The 22,200-nt window shown below is 34.0% G+C and overlaps 1 protein-coding gene across 1 annotated transcript; it reads right to left on the bottom strand.

Annotated features, from left to right (window-relative positions):
- Nucleotides 1-12,806: 12,806 nt before the first annotated feature.
- LOC128186231 (uncharacterized) lies at nucleotides 12,807-21,965 on the bottom strand. The gene is made up of 10 exons (XM_052856011.1): nucleotides 21,876-21,965; nucleotides 21,334-21,595; nucleotides 18,612-18,762; nucleotides 18,107-18,194; nucleotides 17,528-17,674; nucleotides 16,613-16,716; nucleotides 15,964-16,013; nucleotides 14,604-14,678; nucleotides 13,878-14,054; nucleotides 12,807-13,293 (listed from the first exon to the last, which is right to left on the bottom strand). Exons 2-10 carry the CDS (start codon nucleotides 21,496-21,498, stop codon nucleotides 12,985-12,987), a joined length of 1,266 nt encoding a protein of 421 aa, XP_052711971.1. The 5' UTR covers nucleotides 21,499-21,595; nucleotides 21,876-21,965; the 3' UTR covers nucleotides 12,807-12,984.
- Between the last annotated feature and the right edge of the window lie 235 nt (nucleotides 21,966-22,200).

The following is a 22,200-nucleotide window of genomic DNA, read 5'->3' as shown; positions in this document are numbered from 1 at the left end:
TCTTTTAAAGTTTATAATATTTTCAAACTCCTTGTATTCCTTTCAGAGGTTCCCACCCCTTAAAATACAGATAATCAAGCAGATTTGCAACAAGATGCCCATATAAACCTTTCCCTTTTACACAAGGCATATTGTAGCTATTTAGATGACCTTGCTCGGCTTTCAATCAGCTTAAACCAAATATATCTACAGATGGAAGACAAGTTGTAAGTTTATTTAATGACAAAGAAGTACCTTCTCGGCTTCAGCAGACATGACTGGGTCATTAGCAATATCAAATTGACAATATTTTCTATATTCCCGATCTTCAGATCATCTGGAAGCCGCAGGTAAATCTGTAGATTAGAAGAAAAAAGATACACTAGCTATCATTACAAAGCTAAATGCTGTCATTATCAAAACAAAAGGGTGTGTCCTAGATTACACTTTTTTATGGGCACATGCAGTATCTGAGACATGGTCAAAACATTACCATGATAACAGCTATAACAACGCATTAAGTGGGAAATGACATATAACTATAAAATTTGTTATGGCTTTTCATACTCTCTCTCTCTCTCTCTCTCTCTCTCTCTCTCCATGATCTCTCTCAACATCTTTGTCAGCAATATTTCTAGTGCAATGTGGCATTATTGAAATATATATATGGTTCATGGAAGCAAGGCAATCAATAACAATTACATGTACACTGTAATTACACACACTCTCTCTCTCTCTCTCTCTCTCTCTCTCTCTCTCTCTCTGAGTCTATCTCTCTCTCATACTCTCAATTGTATAATGTTATATTTACATAACAAATGCAGACCCTTGAATCATAAACACTTTCATCGTTAATAGATAAATAAGACATAAAGTTAACAGTTTGAATGAGATAGATATCAAAACCACATGTACAGTGTACATTGTACGTGTCGAGGAAATTCTGTATGGAAAAGACTGAAAGCATGATTGACACTAACTCAATATTCTAGGAAAAACATACAATATTTTTTAACGTATGCTACGTAACAATATGTGTAAAAACTGACTATAATACACCTGCATACACATTTCATACTAAAACATGTCTTTCAAGTCACATTTCACAACGACCATTAATTATCGACATTTTTGTAACATGTGTACTCGACTTAATGCATTGTAGGCGTTTAAAATAGTTTTTGAGTAGTTTAACAATGTAAGTAAGTATGTTCTTACCGACGAATGACTACTCCTTAGCACGTTTTAGATTGTTGACAAAATCGAGGATTGCTGTTCAGAACAAAGAAGGTGTTGCAAAACAGTGGGACTATTCCCTAACGTAGAAAAGACCTTTAAATATCCGTATCGCTTGAGAGCCCTATCTAACTATAGACACATTACGTAGACGACTATATTTACATAGCGGGTATGTTCCGTATGAGGCAAAATAAACAAACATTTTACGTGCAATTCTATCACACACGGCAGCCACCAATTACTAGTACATGTATTTGGTTACAGTTAGAAAGATAACTATAATTATACATGATTTCTGTATATTTGAATGTTATAACATATCTCAATTTGATATCTACTGTCCGGCTTGTTTAAAATATCATTCTTGAGATACATGAATAAATCTGATTCTGGCTCTTTAAAACCGTCAGAGTTGTACTTATAATCATTCTATGTTTCTATAGTATCTAAATAAACGCTAAGTTTAGTCAAAAAGTACAAATGTTTCCGTACATATTTGCAGTAACCTATTGTTTCATCACCGATTCATACTTTCTCAAATGATTTTGTTTGCTTTTAACAACCTGTACATGTATCTTTGAAATCAACATACCCGTTTATTTCATAAAAAGGGTGAAAAATCAACTTTTTACATTGATGCATACTAAGTACATTGTTTTGAAATCTCTTGTTCAGAAGAAAATATTATTCAAGTTTATAAAGATGACCCCACACCGTAATGTTGAAAAAAAAAGCAGACATGCAGAATATTACATTAACAAGGGTTTAAATAATTTTATTCAGACATTCTTAAATTATATCTATACATTACCTTTCCATGCGATTAAAAGAAATAAAATTAAGATTAAAAAAATCCAACTTTTTCTGGATTCGAACCCAGTCAAAAATGTAAGACAGGGTTTTAACTTATTCTAACTGCGTAACCACTCGACTACTCTAGACATCAATTACCGAGGGGAAATTAAATACATCGTTTTTAGATTTCAAAGGTATTAATGATTTTTTCCAAAAGTCAGGTTTTTTAAAAATATGCCTCTTTGAAACAAAAATCGGAAATGGCAGTTTTCAAGAAATTGTCTTACTATAAACGTTAAGATTAAATTAATTTTGTTTCAAGGAGGCATTTTTTCACAATGATGAGGATTCCCCTTTTATATAGCGTGCATTCTGCCACATTTGTCTGTGTAACCATTTTCAAATTTATTTCATGGTCTTAAATAAGTTAGTACTAACTTTCCAAATAACATTCTACACTGCTTTATGTACAACGTTGCATGAAAAAAGATTTACATCGAAATCTTTAACTTTTATTTTTTCTATTTTATCTGCAACTCCTTTAGGAAAAATTAGCATAGGAACTGCAACACCTTCTTTTAACGAGATAAGGCTAATCACCCCAAACTTCGGCTTCACATTAATAAACAATTGTTCTGCAACTTTAAATAATTTAAAAGCTTGCCAATATAAGAAACAAAAACTTTTACTTACTTTTTCCATTTAAACTCCTCTCTCGATTTTCACGAGTATTAGACTGGTCTCGTTAAAATCCCGAGATATACGAAGTTTTGACTTTCTCGGGTTTTTTCATCCTTTCGTGAATATAAAAACCAGAAAGGTTCCGATTATGCTAATAAGGCTGTGAGGTGTGTTAAAGTTCTCGTCGAATGATGAATCCGTTTGTGGGTTATACAATAGTTTAAAGTCATTGGACCACACGTCTTTCATAGTTTCGGGATCAGTGTGTATTTCTCCGTTTTTAAAACATTCGTTAGGAAACACATTTTTTCTTTCTGGTCCCAAACGCTTAATATAGTTCCAGAACTTGTTAGGGTCATGAGTGTGCACAGCTGAGGACTCGTTATCGATAGATAATTCGGTTCTGTACTTTCTTTCTTAAAAACGGATTTTTTTGTCAAGAGTGTTTTGGGCCACTTTGTAATCATGACGAAGGACTCTTTTTGTGCCTTTATCTTTTGTTCACATTTTAAATATTGTTTTTCCTTGTTACGCATGTTTTTCCACAAGTTGGTAAGTTCATCATTCCAGTATGGTTTGTAAAAAAGCAATTTTCTTCTACCTTTATTTGACCAGTCATATTTTGGAATTGTTTCGGCCATCTCCCCGATAATTGTATCACAAAAGTCGTCGTAGACCTTGTCGATTTGGTCTTGTATTTCTCGACACATCTCTATTTTGGAAATGAGATCTAGAATTGCATTGCGAGTTCTTTCTGTGTTCATAAAATTTGCGGGGATGCGTCGTAGGTTGTAACGCTTTTTTATCCCTATTTTGTTTTCATTTACAGGAGGATTGCAAGTGTGTGAAGGTACCTTAAGTTCGAATGTTATTGTTGCGTGGTCTGGTGTTTTACTCTTCTCCCCCAGAAAGTTTGTTAAATTGTATTGCTCAACTATGTCATTACAACTTATTATTCGGAAGTTTTCGCAAAGTGGGAAAATATCATGAGGGACGCAAATATAATCAACAACTGAATGCCCACGAGTTGAGAGAGACGTGTATCCTGTCGATTGGTCACCAAATCGTCCGTTTAATACACAACAACGACTGTCGTTTAAAAAGTCTAAAAAGGACTTTCCATGCTGATTTTGTGTGTCGTCAGAAATGTAAAGTCGGTGTCTTTATTTTGGAACTTGACCCCCAAAATACCCTCGTAGGATTTGTCAATTATGTGTACATGGTAAACATTATAAAGACTGTTTTTCACTAATATACCAATTCCACCGGAACCCTTCGGTGCATTTACATGAATATTTGAGCGATTAAAGCCTATCCACTTGTAACCATGATCTGACAAGTTCAATTCGTTTTCATCGAGTAGGTGAGTTTCATTCAAACTTATAATGTCACAGTTTAGTTGTTTTATAATTTCAGATCTAAGATTATGGTTTGTGCGTGTCCATCCACAGACGTTCAAATGTCCAATCCGTAGATGTTCGGTGGGTCGAGGTCTGTCCTATCCGTCGTCATGAGTGTCTGTTAAGGGACGTTGGATCTCGTTCTGTTTTTAACGATGCGACCGTTAGACGTAGTTAGACTTAATTCTGAATTGTCTTCCGTTTGGGATTTCATTAAGAATTGTTCGGGCGTTCAATTCGATGAGACGGTCCGTGTGTGACTTACTGGATCTGAGGTATACATTTAGGTTTGTGGAAACTAAAATACCAACCAGGTTATTTACATTTAGGGTCGGTACCAAACGGATTGAAAGAGTTAAAATACCGGTATGTCAATTATAATCTCTTTATAAAGTTGATAAAAACATAAAAAGGTTAATACAAAAATATATTTGACCAGTCTTAATCAAAATAGTGATACATTACAAGTTTATTTTTATCAGTGAAGATGCAAGACGTGTTAACATACACATTGCAGAAATTATAAAAATCTCAAATACCAAAACCTGAAAGCTATATTGCTAAATCACTTGAGGGAAATTTCTATGAGAAAATACTTATAAGTGACACATAAAAAGTCACAAGAAAGAAATGATTTTACTGTATAAGTTTTCAAATTCTTTCAGAGATTAGAAATATACCTTTTCACGGTCATTGCGGTACTGCTCTTTTGGAGGGCATATTGACAGTTTGGTTAAATATGTTAAATATGATCTAACTGCAGTTGCTTTAAACTGAAGTAACTTTTTAATTACAACGATCGACAAGCAAGGTCTACAACGTATTATAATATATGTCATTAATATATAGCATTTTCATTTCGTTTTCAGCTCACCTGAGCTGAAAGCTTAGATGAGTCATTTTGATCACTTTGTCCTGAGTCCGTCTGCCTGTGCGTAAAGTTTTTACATTTTCGATTTCTTCTCCAGAACATCTTGGCCGAATTCAAACAAATTGGCACAAAACGTCCTGAGGTAAGGGGATTCAAGTTTGTGAAAAAAAGACTATTCTCTCTCTCAAAGAAAGATAAATAAGAATTAATAAAATAATTGTTTGCATCTTTCAAAAATCTTCTTCTCGAAAAACAATTGGCCAGAAAAGGTGAAAGTTGGGTGAAAGCATCCTAAGGCAGTGTAGATTCAAGTTTGTTGAAATCATGATCCCCAGAGATATAGGGGGGTCAGATTTATACATAGGAATATGTAGAGGACAATCTTTATAAATCTTCTTCTCAAAAACCCATCAATCATAAAAGCTGACACTGTTGTGGAAGCATTCTCAGGTAGGATAGATTCAGGTTTTTTTTTAAAATCATGATCCCTGGGGGTAGGGTGGGGCCACAATGGGGAATCGAATTTTTACAAAGAAATATATAGAGAAACTTTTTAAAAATATTTTTCTCAAAAACCATTTGGCCAGAAAAAGGTAGAACTTTTATGGAAGCGGGTAGTGTAGATTTGAGTCTTCAAATAATGATGCCCGGTGGTAGGGTGGGGTAACAATGATGGGTGTCAATTTTTCTAAATATAAAAAAAAAATCTCAATATCTATTTGAAGAAAAATTACATGTCATGTTTTTATACAATTTTTTTTTATTCCTATTACGTAAAAATATGCTTTTGGTGTATGTTATTGTTGTCGGTAATTTTGTTTTAAAAATTTACAAATTTGGCAAATTAAAGAAGAAAATGTCATTAAAAAGGGTTCGGTCTCAAGTAGAGGTAGCTGACGAAATAAAGAGAGATATCTGGGTAATTGTGTCGTAATATCATGTGCCAGACCTAATCAAATGTTGCAATTAGCAACATTTCTACATATCTTCAATCTATATATACAGCTACTTGAGGTTAATGGACTAAACAGTTAATCAAAGTACTGAAGTACTGACGGGAGTTGATTTTATCGATTATCATTTATGCAAAATCAACGATATGTGATTTTGCATGGCAAGTAGTATCAGTAATCGAAATCGAAAACGCTCGGTTGTCTCCGTTTATCTCCGACAAGCAAGAGAGACTCTGTTTGTCGGATATTAACGGAGCCAGCCAAGCGTCTGGTTGAACGAGACTTCATTGAACTCTAGCGTAGGAATACATACGACTTTCAAAAATATATAAACTGTTTGTACAATTTAAAATCTAACTATTTTCATGGAATTAATAAATAAGTTTTCTTTAAAAACAATGCTTCAAAGATTGCTTATGACCTAAGGTTGTGCCATGACTTTTATCCAAGGTCATTTGGGCAAGGTCAAGGTCGTTAGGAAAAATAGTGCAAAATTCGTGTCCGGTCATTATCTTTCTTATGGAGAAGCATTAAATGTTCTAACTTCACACAAATATTGCTTAGGACCAAAAGGTGTGTCCTGACCTTGACCCAAGGTCATTTGGGCAAGGTCAAGGTCACTGGCAGAAAAAGTGCAAAATTTGTGTCCGGTCATTATTTTTCTTATGGAGAAGCATTGAATGTTCTTACTTCACACAAATATTGCTTATGACCAACAGTTTTTTAAAAAAATAGAGCAGTTGTTATTTATAGAAAATGGACGGTGAAATAGATTCATCCAATATTTTCTATAATTAGAAAAATACACGCATTATGTTTTTTATCTTAGCGGGGGGTATCAATTGTGAGCTTGCTCACAGTACCTCTAGTAATTGATTTGTGCTTAGGCCCAAACACTGTTTCACTTTCGCTTTGCCCGAGTAAGTGCATTGGAGAGTTGATTAAAATCAACTCCCAAAAAATGGACATATTTGTAACGAAATACACTCGTAGCTGACAAGATGAAAAGAGATATCTTGAAAACTGTTTCATAACATCATGTGTATAACATGATAGAATGTTGAAATTAACAACACTGTTACATATTTTCAATTCAGATATACAGCTACTAGAGTTAAATGGACAGAACAGTCTAAAAATGGAGATATTTGTAACGAAATGCATTAGTCGCTGACTAGATTAAGAAGGTATCTAAAAAATTGTATCATAATATCATGTGGATGACCTAATAGAATCTTGAAATTAACAACAATTGTAGATATCTTTTATCTATATCTACAGCTACGTGGGGTATATATGGAAAAACTGTTAAAAATAAAGATATTTGAAACTAGTAGCTGATGAGATTAAGTAAGATATCTGAGTAATTGTGTTGTAAAATCATGTGGATGACCTAATAAAATGTTGCAATTAGCATCACTTGTAGATATCTTCAATCAATATATACAGCTGGATAAGTTACCTACATACACAGAACCGTCTAGAAATAGAAATTTGTGACGAAATGCACTAGTAGCAGACTAGATTAAAATTATAGCACACGCTTATCGCTTGTCGGTTGGAATATTGTAAACATAAAATCTCGGTAATTTTAACAGTTCTGAATGATTTGTCTTTTTCAGACGTAAATATAAGTAATAAACAGCAATGTTAAAAAGTTCACCAGGATATGAAGTTGGTTGGTACGTGATCAAATCTACTGAGAAGCCCTTCAGGCTTCACAGGATTTGATCACGTTACCAACCAACTTCATATCACAGTGAACTTTTTAAATTGCTGTTTATTTCATAAATCATGTGGAGGACATAATAGAATGTTGAAATTACCAACACTAGTCTTGTAGACATCTTCAATTGTGACAGATCTGTATAAAATAAATATATTTTGTAACGAAATGCACTGAAGATGACGAGATAAAGAGAGATCTCTGTGTAATTGAATCGTAATATCATGAGGATAACCTGATAAAATATTGATATTAACAACAATTGTAGATGTTTTCAATCTATATATAGAGTAACTTGAGGTATATGAACAAAACAGCAAAAAAAAAATGGAGATATTCGAAACGAAATGCACCAGTAGCTGATAAAATTAATTAAGATATCTCAGAAATTGTGTCGTAAAATCATGTGGATGACCTTATAGAATGTCACAATTAGCGACACTGGTACATATCTTCAACTTAATATACAGCTACTTGAGTTGCATAGAGGGAACCGCCTAGAAACGGAGATATTTGTAACGAAATGCACTAGTAGCTAATTGATAAAGAAAGATATCTGAATAGCTGTATCGAAATATCATGAGAAGAATATAATAGAATGTTGAAATTGACAACATTTGTAGATATCTTAAATCGATATGTACAGCTACTTGAGTAAGAGATGTTTGTAACGAAATGCACTGAAGCTGACGATATCACAAAAGATGATAAGTCAAGTGGATGATATAGTACAATGTACATATAAACAACACAGGTAGAAATCACAGGTATGTTTTGTCAATTGGTAGTAACTAGCAACTATTTGCCAAGTTTTCTTTCATCTCGTAGCCGTTACTAGTAGCTAGCTTTTCTTATTCCTCGTTGCCATGCAGTTACTAGTAGCCACCTACTAGTAGCCAACTTTTATTTCGTCTTGTAGCCAGTTACTAGTAGCTAGCTTTTCTTACTTCTCGTAGCCAGTTACTAGTAGCCAGTAACTAGTACATGTAGCTAACTTTACCTATCTTTTTATGAGTGCCTCAAACCACCATCTAAGTCTTTTTGGGAGTTGATTTTTAATCAACTCAACTATGCAGTTACTCTGGCAAACCGAAACTGAGACAGTGTTTGGACCTAAGCACACATCATCACCGCTGACAAGACTTAGTTCTTGAAAATAATCGATAAACTCGATGTAATGTATGCTGAAGCATTTTTTAAAATCAAACTTATTTATGAATACCTTAAAAATAGTTAGGTATTTTTGCAGTCGTGTGTATACCTACGCCAGAGTTCAATATACATGTAGTCTTGTTCAACCATCGGCTGTCTCCGTAAACCCCGACAAGCAGAGAGTCAGTCTATATTTAGAGGTCGCGTCATCAAGCTATCACGCAACCTGGTTTTGGCAGAGAGTACCTCTTGCTTGTCGGAGATTAACGGAGACAGCTGAGCATCTGGTTGAACGAGACTAGAGTTCATTATTGCATGGATCCATACAATTACTGATACATAGTTGAATGGAATCAATTCTATTTTTAAATATTACTCAACATGATTGACATAAAGGGTTTTCTCGAAATTCTTGTTGGAAAAGTCCGAGAATTCATATTATAAAAGTGTGCGTAATTCAAATACAGATTATAAACTACTTGCCAAGCAAAAGACATATCGATGATTTTAAAATAAATAATAATCGATAAAATAACCCTTCCGTATTTCAGTACTTTGATTTATAGTTATGATTGCTTTAATTTGTCAGTATTGAATCCTATTTTTGAAGTATAGTTACAGATGGAAATGTATTATACAGATTAAACATTTTGAAATTTATGGCACGCCATATTGTTCTATAAAGTAATTTATATAATTTTTTCTAAGGTATAAAGTAATGTTTCTACATTTTCCTATTTTGTAAATTGTTCTTTCTATTTGTTGTCGTTTTACTTTTCTTTTGTAAGACGACAATGTTTTCCACACAATAAAATATGAAACCGTGTGACTTTTGTTGTGGGTGGTTAGCTATCTGCCTGCACTAGGCAGAATATAGTATTTGTTGAAAGGGTTTAAAAGAGGTAAAGTATATTATGAAGAAACACCAATGACGATTTATTTTCAAATGAAAACAAACTGTGTCATATTTCACACTGAATATAATATTCCAATAAATATGTTTCTTTGTACATAAACGTCTTTCTCTGCAATCTGTTCGTTCATTTCTCCTTTGAAGCAGTTTTGTGTTTTATCAGGAAATCTCAAATGGATACAAAAGATTATATTGGACTGAGTTTTGGATTGGCGTTTATCATTGTGGTGGTAGTTGGGTGCCTTTGGCAAAGAAAGACGTGCTGGTATACATGGAAGAAATGCATTTTATCGCTCGGGGATTGTGATTGGTGTCGAGAAAAATTGTCTAATTTTCGTTTTGAATGAAATCGGAGAAATAGAGCAATGGAAATAAGTGTAATCTGCGATGACAATTCTAATATACACGGTATCAGCTATATACCGCCTCCGAAGTACACAGATGTGGTATACCTTCCAAATTACGAGGAAGCGATGCAGATTCAATTTCAGTAACTTTGGAGCATTAGTGAAAGACGATACATATTATATTTGTGTTTCTTACCGTTTGTAAATCAATGATATCAAACCTTTAATGAAATGAAGTGTCATTCAACAATTAGTTATTTGCAAGTATATTTGTGTTATATATATATGTGTGTTTTGAAAAAGACAAAATGTCATTCAAATTGAATTACATGATTCTTTTAATCTTGATGAATATATTTTTCTGTTTATTCAAAGCCAGTAATTTTCACCAGGATGGCTTGATGCAGATTTACAAATGCTACTAAGATATGGTCTTTGGAAGTAGCTTGATTTACATCGCAATTACAAATGATTTGAAAAGATAATTTCTGTAAATCATAACTAGCATGTACGACCATTGGCGGATTTATTTACTAAACTTGTTCATTAATTAAATTTATTGGTTATATTTATTTATTTTTTTATTAGTGGCGTGTTTCTTTACTTAGTTATGTACGCAAGGCCTTTCAAGGGCAATGGTTGCTTTTGATTTCTGTCCCTACATATTTCAAATATGTAACATCTTTATTAATATATTTTAAAAGGTTTAAATTGCTTATTAATTGCCGAAAAAGCCAAAAGTCATTTTTAAGCATGTGCAAGGTAACGTTATCCCCAAATATAATGCATCAAAGCAGTCTCAGACTATAAATAATTAAGGCATTGTTAGCCTTCTTAAAGTTTCTTTTCAAATGACTTCGTCTTAAGATTATCATAAAGCTCCACCAGTGTGTCGCAAGGAGTGTTATGATATTTATTCCGTGTCCCAGTCTGAATAAAATGAGGAGGCATAATGACAGCTTCCAGATGATTTCTCTTTTTAACTTAGATATAAGATTTTAAAATTAATATCAATTAATTACAGTGTAACTTATTAACATTAAAGTGGTATGGTCACGATTTTGGTAAAAAAATTATTTATTTGCTTTTGATGTTTACAATGTATCAGTAAAGCATATGTAATTACTTACTTACTGTGGCCTCTTCACGCCAGGTGGCACATAAGGCAGCCACACAGTCTCTCCACCCAGTCCGATCCTTTGCTTTTGCTACCACTGTTTTCCATGTTAACTCTATCTTTTTCAGCTCACTTTCTGCTGTTCCTCGCCATGTTATTTTTGGCCTACCCCTTTTCCTTTTACCATCGGCCGTCCAGAAGATGCTTTCTCTAGTAATGTCGTGCTGGTCTTTTCTAAGCACATGGCTGATCCATCTCCACTTCCTTCTAGCGATCTCCACAGCTATGTCTTCCTGTCCTGCCATCTCTCTGAGATTTTTTTACAAAGCATATGTAATGATTCATCAAAATTCTTGTATCTTGCTTATAACTCTACGACTGACACTCAAATTTTGATTGATCATTAGAAAAGCATTTCTTAAGCATTATAAACACTGAAAATAGAGAAAATGAAATTTGACCAAATCGTGACCATGCCCCTTTAATATTTATCACAAAAATCCCTTAAAATAAAATATTAGTTGAAACCCAGGAAATTATTTACTTTTGAGAATGCCCGCAACTGCATTAATATTTATCTTCCCTGTATAAAAGAGAGGCAGAACGTTAGCTTATAGTTAGATACTGGAGAGTTGTTTCCCGCACCCCCATTTTATACGCACGGACACTGCGCAACAATATTCTGGTCATAAAAAGAAACTGCAATCAAGTCCATAGTGATGATCTGACGCACCGTTGTCAGCGGTAGAAGTTTTTATATATATATATATATATATATATATATATATATATATATATATATATATATATATATATATATATATATATATATATATATATATAATGACCCGGCGTCGACAGGCTCATCACTGGACTTATGGTGGTATGGGACACTTGTTGATATTAATGTGGATAAAAGTAGACAAAAATCAAAATACTTTCACCGTTTTAGAATTGTCAAATTTCAAAATAGTTATTCCGTTATGATAAGATAATTTACCACAAGAGGGATTCCATACAATATTAGAACAATTGTTATATTGACACAAACATCAAAAAGTGTTTCCTTAAATTGCGAGAAGCGTACCCATTCTCCCTTTTCAAGAGTTGAAAAAATGATCGAGTTTTCTTTAAGATGTCTGTTCCTCTGGCAATCGATGACTCTTAATTATCCGACATTTATTAGTTCGTAGATAACGCTTTAATGTGGAATATTTTACTTCACCTTGCAAAGTTGATATTTCACAGATGAATGCATTAGTTCGGTGCTATCACTGGTAAACAATTTTCATGTTTGGTGATAAAGGGTGTTACTGAGTAATGTTAAAATGTATTACAAATTTATCCATTTTTTATATAATTTCCCGTTTTATATCTCACTGGGACATTCTCTTTTTTCAAATAACAAAGAAATTAATTACATTACATCATTATAAGACTGCCTCAAGCTATTCCTTGTAGGTTCCTTCATTGATAAGAAGGTGCACTGTGGGTTATAGAATTTGTATTTACCTGCAACAACTGATAGCACAGAGAAGATGAGGCTTGAAAATCAACTATCAGGAAAAGTTTGGGAAATCAAAATTGGATTCTCTTCAACCTCCTATTTGGTTTGAAAAAAGAAAGGCACAAACATATTTTCACTATTTACTGGTTTAATGCATATCATATGAGCAGCTAGTTGCAAACATCATGAATCTGATCCATACTCGTTTTCTATAGTAGGAAGTCTTAATGCTCACAACAAAGACAGTCAGATGTCCTGTGTAATTCATCTACAATCTACAATCACTGCCTCAATTTTACACATTCTAGCTGTGTATATCTGTAAAGATGCTGTATTTTCCCTTCAACTTTGGCATCTGGGGCATTTCATTCAATAGTTCTGCTCCACTACGACTCTCTAAGTGCTGTAGCACTGTGGAGGGTTGTTGAGGCATTGTGGGAAGCTGCTGTTGCATCATGGGAGGCTGCTGTGGCATTGTGGGAAATTGGTGTGACATCACTGAAGGCTGCACTGGCATTGTGGGTGGTTGCTGTTGCATTATGGGAGGCTGTTGTGGCATTCTAGGAGGATTCTGCACTTCAGTTCCAGTACTGGTGAAATGAGCCTCTGCTGTCTGTGAGAGAAAAACCAATACATAAATACAACAAAATAATTGATACCGGTACAATATATGAAATAAAAGTAATAAAAGTTTAAACATTGCATAGCAGAGTCTGTCATCACAATAGAGATTGTTTCTAAAAAAGATTTAAGATTATATATGTTAGAGAGAAAGAAAACTTAAGTTATCTCGAGCTAGATGGGACTGGTTAAAAACTCTGAAATATCCGAGTATTCGAGATATCAAGGATAAAATACTTAAAGTTTAAGTGTTTGGGACCTAAAAATCACTTCGACATATCCATTGCATTTGAGATATTGGTGTTTGAGATACCGAAGTTCAACTGTATTTTCATTCAGTAGAAGACACTGGTCCAAAAATAAGTCATTTAAAGTCTACTTTCCCATTCATTTACACACAAGTACTTTACTACTTGTATAATCCCTGTAGACTTGCTCCTGTGTCAGGGAATAACTAAAGCTGATGGTAAAATTTAATATCTATCACCTAAGTAATGACCTTTGTTTCAGGCATCTCTCCTACTCACTAGTACACAGATGTTTTTAAGCTAGAAAGGCTTTCAACTACAATCTGACCTTGTATTTCTTTAGGAAGAAGGGTGAATCTGGGGTGAGGTTACTCCTGTGTTTGGGGGGTTGTCTCTGCTGGTCAGGGGTGTCGTGGAAAGGTCTGAGAGCGGGGTTAAAGATCTTTGTTGTGGTTAGCTCCGGAGTGTTAGGGAGGCGATGGATTCCCGTAATATCCTGAAACTCCTGAGCAAAAAAATAAACAATTTACTGGAATGAAAATTATACAATGTACAAATTCCTGAAACATTACAGATTACTGTGCAATGACTACTGTACAGATAAGGTTATTTCATTGACAAATTTTCAAAGTTTGTTATTCGATTTTTTATACATGTATAAAGTATTACAAAGCATCATTAAAACTTAATGTGCCATTCAATACTGTAAACCAATTTTTATTTGCGGCGACTTTATTTTGCGATCAACTGCCGATAAACTGGTTCGTGACGACTAATGTTCGCGAACAAGCCTTATCCAGACCTGTATTGTTATAAGAATTGGTTCATGGCAAGAAATATTCGCGACGACAAGGCTCACACTAACCTCGCGAATATTGCTCGCACGCGAATAAAAGTTGTTTTACAGTATTTTTATTGTTTTGATTTTGCTCTCTGACAATGACAGCTTATGTGGCAATAATAAGCATTAAAGAATAGGAACATTTTCCACATACATTCATTTCAAATTCCATAACAGACAACCAACGTTTGACCTCTACATTTGACCTCTCACCTTTCCAATCCCAGAAGCCATTGCTTTGAATCTTGGAATGGGGCTTTGTGAACTGTCATAGTTTTCTTTATCTACCTATAATATTACAACCATATGAATCAATTCTTTTCAAATAATAATAAAACTCATACATGTGTATATTACAAACAAAAATATTTAACAAGAAAATTTGGGTTTTTTTTTTTTGCTAGTCATCTCTTGAAGGGTAGGGCATTCAAACTCCTTGATTATTAGAGATAAATGGAATTACAGTCGCACCTGTTTTAAGCGGCCACCTGTGGGACAATGCCAAACTGGCCGCTAAAGACAGGTGGCCTCTTATTCCAGGTTTCAAAATAATGGAAAAAAAAACATCGAGTATTTTCATTTTGGCTCTATTGCACAGATTTATTAATCGCATCTGTAATGGCGGCGTACACAGAGATGGTGAATGCACAGCTCGGAATGCTAAATAAACAGTTTATATTAATTCTAAATGGCCGTTTTAGTTCCATTTATCTATCAAGGGATTAAGAACAAAACATTTTCTGCTAAATACGCCCAAATGATAATTTTCAAGGGATTAAATGCGGTAAACAAACAGAAGTAGCGTTTCCGTACAAAGGCTACTTACTGAACTACGATAGCCGATGTTTTACCTTTTAAAAAAAGTATCAAAATTCCATTCTTATATATATTAAGAACCCGTTTTATTATCTCAAAGAAATTTTCTAGGAAAAAAGTGCATACTACCGGCTATTTTGCACATGTTAAGCTGTTCAGCGCAAGACTGGCCATATACAATGACTTTGTAATGAAGTATATAAGTACGTGTCGATATATAAACAACACAAAACAGGTGTTATGATAATCAATTATCACATTAAATCTCAGCAGACTTCAAATAACACACTCAATTATTTGTCATTAACTCATTATCAGCTTTCGAAGTTTGGCTTCTTTCGATACGGGGTCACATGTCAGATTCAAAAGTCATGTGACAAAACAGACAAAATGGCTGTTGAAAACAGGCATGTTGAAGCCACGGGACCTAAAAACAGTGGCCGCTGGCCGCGTTAGACAGGTGCCGTGGCCGCTTAAATCAGTTAAAATATAGTGTAAAACTAAACGGGCGGGATTAAAACTGGCCGCTCATGGCGAGTGGCCGCTGATTAAAGGTTGCCGTAACAGCAGGTGCGACTGTAAATGCTCTGATAAATGGTGGCTTTATTTTCAGATCATTTGTTTTAATTTTTTTTTTTAATTTTATCACCCTCCATTCTAGCAGTAGGTTTAGTATTTTGAAATTTTACTATCTTATGAGTATGTACTGTAATGGTAGTACTATAGTAACACAGACTTTTATAACAGATGTGATCACCTTTCTGAATGCACTGTCTTGAAGTTTAGGGACCAGAAACTTTTTATCATCTATGAAAAAAAATGAAAAAAAGTTCATTAAATTCATGTTTATAGAACAACATATATGGGAATAGGCAAGCTTGAAGTTATTGTTTGCATTTTACATGTTTAAAATGACTTGCTTTTCACAAAACAAAAAAATTGCACACACAATGTGATTATCAATCACAGATTTATGACAAAACTTAATCATTGTGAACCCTGTAAAGTTTTGCATATTTATATAGAAATAGCAAATAATGAGTACCTTATAATTGTTGTTCTTATGCTCTGATTTTTGAACAATTCACACATGAATCCCTCAGAGAAATGCAATGTATGAAGTCAAGCACTTGTACATGAAATGTGCTAATCCATTTTTTACAAAATGTTTCTTTTAGCAACAGGCACCAGATGTTTTAAACTTTTTTCCTTATGAATTAAAAAATTCCCTATTGTATAATAACAAGTTATTCAGTTCTATTTATTAAGAGAAAGTTTTAAAATGTCAGGTGCTTGTGCTTCTTTCACATTCCATGTAAACTACTCTCTCTCTCTCTCTCTCTCTCTCTCTCTCTCTCTCTCTCTCATCCTTTGTGTTCTGTAATACAGAACTGTTTTCCGTCTACCTTTTTTCCAGCAGGGTGAGGAATAGTTTCCGCCCAGAAGTCCAGGTGTGACTTGAAGTCCGTCGTGTTGGAAAATGTCAGGAACTGAGTCCAGCTTAGTACTCCTGTAAACAAATAATCTTAAAATTTATTAAATATATAATCCTGTAAACAAACAAAACATATTTATACGTATACAGGGTTATTTTCACCCCGTGTTGTTTTCGCCCTGGTACACTTTCAAACAGTTTCACCACATCTTGAATTTGCCCAGACACAGTTGTGATTAAATAGATATATTTCAAGATATTGGAAATTTGCCCAGTCTTAAATTTGCCTTCTGACAACAAAGGCAAATGGGGCGAAATTAAAACGGGTGAATATTTCCCTGTAAATAGTAATCATAAACTAACAAAATATATACAACTGTAAGCATACAAGCGTAACCTGTTAACAGACTAAATGAATAACCCTGTAAATGGAGCAAACAAGTGTGTTTGTCCTGTGTTTACTATTTCTGTTTGCTATTTTTTTTAAAAGGATTTTGAATTACTGTGAGCATGCAATAATTGTGCTATACCTGTGACCTATAAATAAAGTTTTACCTGTAATTTTCATATTTTGTCTTTACCTTTCTTTTCCTACAGCTATATCATGTTTTATGACAATTGTAAAATATTTGGATTATGGTGAGAATCTAGTAAGTTGCTAGAACTTGTGTTCAAAGTCACTGTATATTACATATATAAATATATTATATACAATAAAATATGTACATACCATATCTGTGACCTATAAATTGAGTTTTACCGGTGACCTATAAATTGAGTTTTACCGGTGACCTATAAATTGAGTTTTACCGGTGACCTATAAATTGAGTTTTACCGGTGACCTATAAATTGAGTTTTACCGGTGACCTATAAATTGAGTTTTTACCTGTGGGAGCCGACATCTGGGTAGGTGAACACCTGTGTTTTTTCCGGACGTTTACAGGCACTCAGGGTCAGACTGCTCAGGCCAAAGTCCTCAGGTTTGGGGGTACGGGGGCCCTTGGAGGGTGATCTCTCCCTCTTGGGTGTTGTGCTGTTATGACCAGTTTATACATAAAATGCAATGTTCAGTCAACATACATAATTTATATGGATAATGTTAAATGAAATACATATAAATTGCAGTGATGATCAATCATTATCAAAGTATATTCATTTGAACTAATCTAACAGATAAATAGCCTTCTATTCTTTCTTAAAAAATCTTAAACGAAGTTAAAAGAAACAAGATTTGATAGAGTTTATATATTCTTACATTGCCATATAGTCTGGTATTACGATTTTTTTTGTCCGAGTTAAACAAACACATATGTATATATAGATTTACATATCTTGTTAGTAGATCTCCAGCATTAAATCATTAGATTTCACGTTATCCTCAGGCTCTTACCCGCTGTCAATCATCAGTCTCTTACCCGCTGTCAATCGTCAGTCTCTTACCCGCTGTCAATCGTCAGTCTCTTACCTGCTGTCAATCGTTTTCTGGTCCCCACTACACTGGCTCTCTTTGTCTTCAACTGGTTCCTCTCTTTCCTCTTCCTTTGGCTTGATATCTACAATTTAACAAAGATTTTAACATACATTGAAAATAAAATGATCTCACAAAAACTGTCTTGTGGTTACCTGGCTCTCAAAACATATATGAGCTCAATATTGAATTACTGATCACACTAATCAGTCTTGTTTTTCCAACACATTTTCTGTAGAAGTAAACAGCCACCGTATAGTAGCGTATATAGGGAAGCCACCGTATAGTAGCGTATATAGGGAAATGTTCGCCCCCCCCCCCCCCTTCCACAATTTTATTTTCGCTTCCTTCACATTTGTTGTCAGGGGGTGAATTTAAGACTGGGCGACTCCCAGTGTCTAAAAGCAGAATCATGTCTGGGCAAATTCAAGACAAGGCAAAACCGTTTGCAAGTGAAGAAGTGTGAATATAACACAGGGCAGAAATAGCCCTGTAATGTCACCTGGTTTCTGGTATCCGTATTTAGCCAGGTACTCCTCCGTTTTCTGTACTCTCTGTCTGTGTATCTCAATGTACTGCTTGGAGATCCTCAAAATCTTGTCAAACTTTTTGCCATCCATTTCCATTTTCTGCAGTAGTTGTGTCCCTTGATTCTGTAAACAAATACAATGAATAAATGTATCTTTATTGATTAAAACTTAACAAATCAAAATGTCTATGAACTGACCAATTAGTTCATTGTTGATCTAGTAATCTATAAGCTGTGTAGTATACACAAAATTCCAATATGATCAACTGTTTACATTCATTGATCATGATAAGCAAAGGAAGAATCAGTCCTTTACTGAACATGCTGAATGCTTGCTTATTTATTGGGATGTGATTGGAATCCATCTACAATATTGAAAAATAACTGATTACTGTCATTTCTACTAACTCACAGACTTATTAATTTGATGAAACATGATGAAATACAGTCATATTCATTTTTCAGAGGTCACTATATGTTTTAAAATAAACTCCAAATAGTTATGACTGTTTTTCATCATTATTTTCAGTTATTACTGAAATAGAGTTTTATGACTAGACATCATCATTTTCAAATAAATGGGTAATTCTGGGCGCACTTAACATGCTTAAGGCATCCGATCCATAATATCCCCAGATTCAATGAATCTGGATCCATAACAGATATGTATGGGCTTAATACTCTGTATACTAGTATGTCCTAATTAATGGCCTTTTCCTTTTCCTGCTACCCTTTGCTTTTAATCTATAAAAATTAATTCGTAAAAAAATCTATAAAGTTTATAGCGAGCGCAGCGAGGCGGCGCGAAGCGCCGCTCGCGTAGCGAGCTCCATAGACAACGTGTACGAACGGAGGAAATTCGAGTTAAAATCTGCACATTGTTCAAAGAAAATTTTGTGGACCCGCGTGAAAACGTTCTACTATCCCAGTGATCCTTTGCGGTGCATAGCAACATCGTGGAACAGGAAGTGTTTCTACGGAAAATTCTTACCTCTACATCGCATACATCATTTTCATTTAACAATTAAAAAATCCTTCTAAAAACATTACAGTAAACAGCTTACGTAAAAAAAAAGAATCTGAACTTTATATGACGTCATCTCCTTCTCCGAATTCGTCCGACAATTTACGAAAACTGTCGAGCGCAAAAGAATGTTAACTATGACGTCACAAGGATCTCGCGTTTTAATTTCCCGCGATACATTTAGAGGTGGATCAAGCATATGTACTGGATCATGTAGGAAGTACTCAGTATCAGTGTTAACGGTGACTCTTTGGCTGATTAGTTTTGTTTTGATGATTTTTTTTGGCTTAGTAAATACACATGCAAGTTCCATGCTAAATTTATTGTCATATTTGCATACGTTAGGTAGGTGACAAAAAATTATTAAGAAAGAAAAGTCTAATCATTATTAGATCTACGTGCAGCCACGTCATTTTGTAATGAATAGATAAAAGAAAAAAATTAAACTGTTAAAATATCTACCGGTACATGTATTTGTTATGTAGTTGCATATGTGGTCAAATAATATTGGATATCACACACTAAGAAATGTCTACAACGCAGCGTCGCTTATATAGCGTACAAAAATTAAAAAGATTTAAAACAAAATTAATGTCACAGAGGAAAACAATTAAAACACAGGTTACAACAAGGAACAAAATGAGAAATAACAGACAAAATTTATTTTTTACTGATTTTAATGATCATTATTAAAAGGTAAAGAAAAGATAAAACATAATTGTATCTACATAAAAAAAAACGGCGTTGTGTTTATCAAAATATTTTAATACAATGTAAGTCTGTTTAACATTTTATTAATGCTCAGTGGTAGTTTGTTTAAGTGTATAAGAGTAGGAAGGGTTCATTGGATAACTTCGGGTTCCTTGCGGTGGTAAAAGTTTTCGAGACAAAGCCAAAGTTTTTTGGTTAGGGCAAGTCCACGGGCTGCATTTAACAATGATGACAGATGTGTGGTTCCTTCTGCGCTCGCCCCAACGGTCACACCGTAAAACATATTAATTTATTTTCAATAGTTTTTGTATTCCTAATGATAAAATACACCTTTCCACCAAAGCATTTTTTGAAATTCTTTGTAATTACATTTTTATTTTGAAAAATGTGCTTTTCCCCATAGACCTTAATGCAATCTTCATTAATGAATTACTGCTTAGTTACATGTAATAATATGTTTGGAAATTTCTCACGGTAAATCTTTTTCTACTCTAAAATGCTTTAAATTATTAACAGAGTATTTTGTACGTGATGGATATTCAAGGTTAGAAAAACTAGGTCCTAATATGGATCGGATATTTTAATTATCTTATTTGTTTTATATGGGCACTAATTTATTTTGGTTTCAACTGTGGGTCAAGATGTTTCTCTACAGATGAGACCATGGCAGGATAGTGTACTATGAAGCAAATGGGTTGTAACCTTGAGTTAACTTGGGAATGCAGATAATGAAAACAAGACATATTTACAAAATTTAAAAGATGTGTACATTATGTACTCAGTAAAAATGACAATAATCAGTTATTTTTCAATATGATGGATTTTAGTCACACCTCCAACTGGCACATAGCAATAAAAATATAAACAGGAGTCAGCGACAGAGAAATTTTATATTACATGTATTGATATAACAGAAAAATGGAAATTTTCAAATTAAGTAATTTTTTAATCGTTTTTCACCTGCATCTCCTCGACATCCGATTTCAGATCCATGATCTTTTTGTTGGCGCCCGCCGGCCCGCGCTTGGATCGGTTATTGTCGACCTCATCGCTCACTTCCTGTAGCCCCTGCTCCACCACACGGCAAAGCTGCTTCAGTTGTCGGAAGAAAGAGTCGCCGTTCATGGTTCAATGATTGGTTACTGCCTCACTATCAAGTGTTTCTCCAACAGCAGCCACCCAGACCCCTATGTTTCATAGATCGTGAATTTGTTTACCTTACCTACAAAAGTTAATCATTAAAAACAAAGTACAATATGTCTACAGAAACTTAAAACGAAACTTTTGAAAGTTATTGAATTTGTTTTCCTAATTAAACTGCCGATGTCTTTTAATGTTTCCAGGTTTCATCATCATCATCAGGTTCATTATAGAATTTGCGATAGATTACTCTACAATGTTTGATTGTTAACGCAGATTTAATTAGACTACAGTATCCCTCAACAAATAGATAAAATAACGGCTAAAATTTCAACATTCTTAAAAAAAACTATTATGCCTACCTCTGTCTTTAAATAAAATGTAGATTCTATATTATTTTCACAAATTTGAAATCGGCGCGCGTTTCGAATTAATCAAGTCGTACGTGTTTTGTTCTTATTTTAAGTTGTACATGATCTCGAGTACAGAGGTATCTCAAAATTTGTTGACATTATTACGCAGAGAAAAATCAATAAGATATCATTATCAAAAACATACAAAAAGAATTAAATGGTTTTATTCATTTGTAGCAGGTCAGTGCCGTATAGGTTTTTATCAGTACTTCGCGTTGTGTTTATTTTTGTTTTGAGACTGAATTTGACCTCTACATTAAGAATTAAACTTTAC

Source organism: Crassostrea angulata, chromosome 5 (genome assembly GCF_025612915.1).
Source record: "Crassostrea angulata isolate pt1a10 chromosome 5, ASM2561291v2, whole genome shotgun sequence".
Classification (NCBI taxonomy): domain Eukaryota; kingdom Metazoa; phylum Mollusca; class Bivalvia; order Ostreida; family Ostreidae; genus Magallana; species Magallana angulata.
The sequence above is the reverse complement of the archived record's forward strand: the minus strand, read 5'-3'. Positions and strand labels throughout refer to the sequence as shown.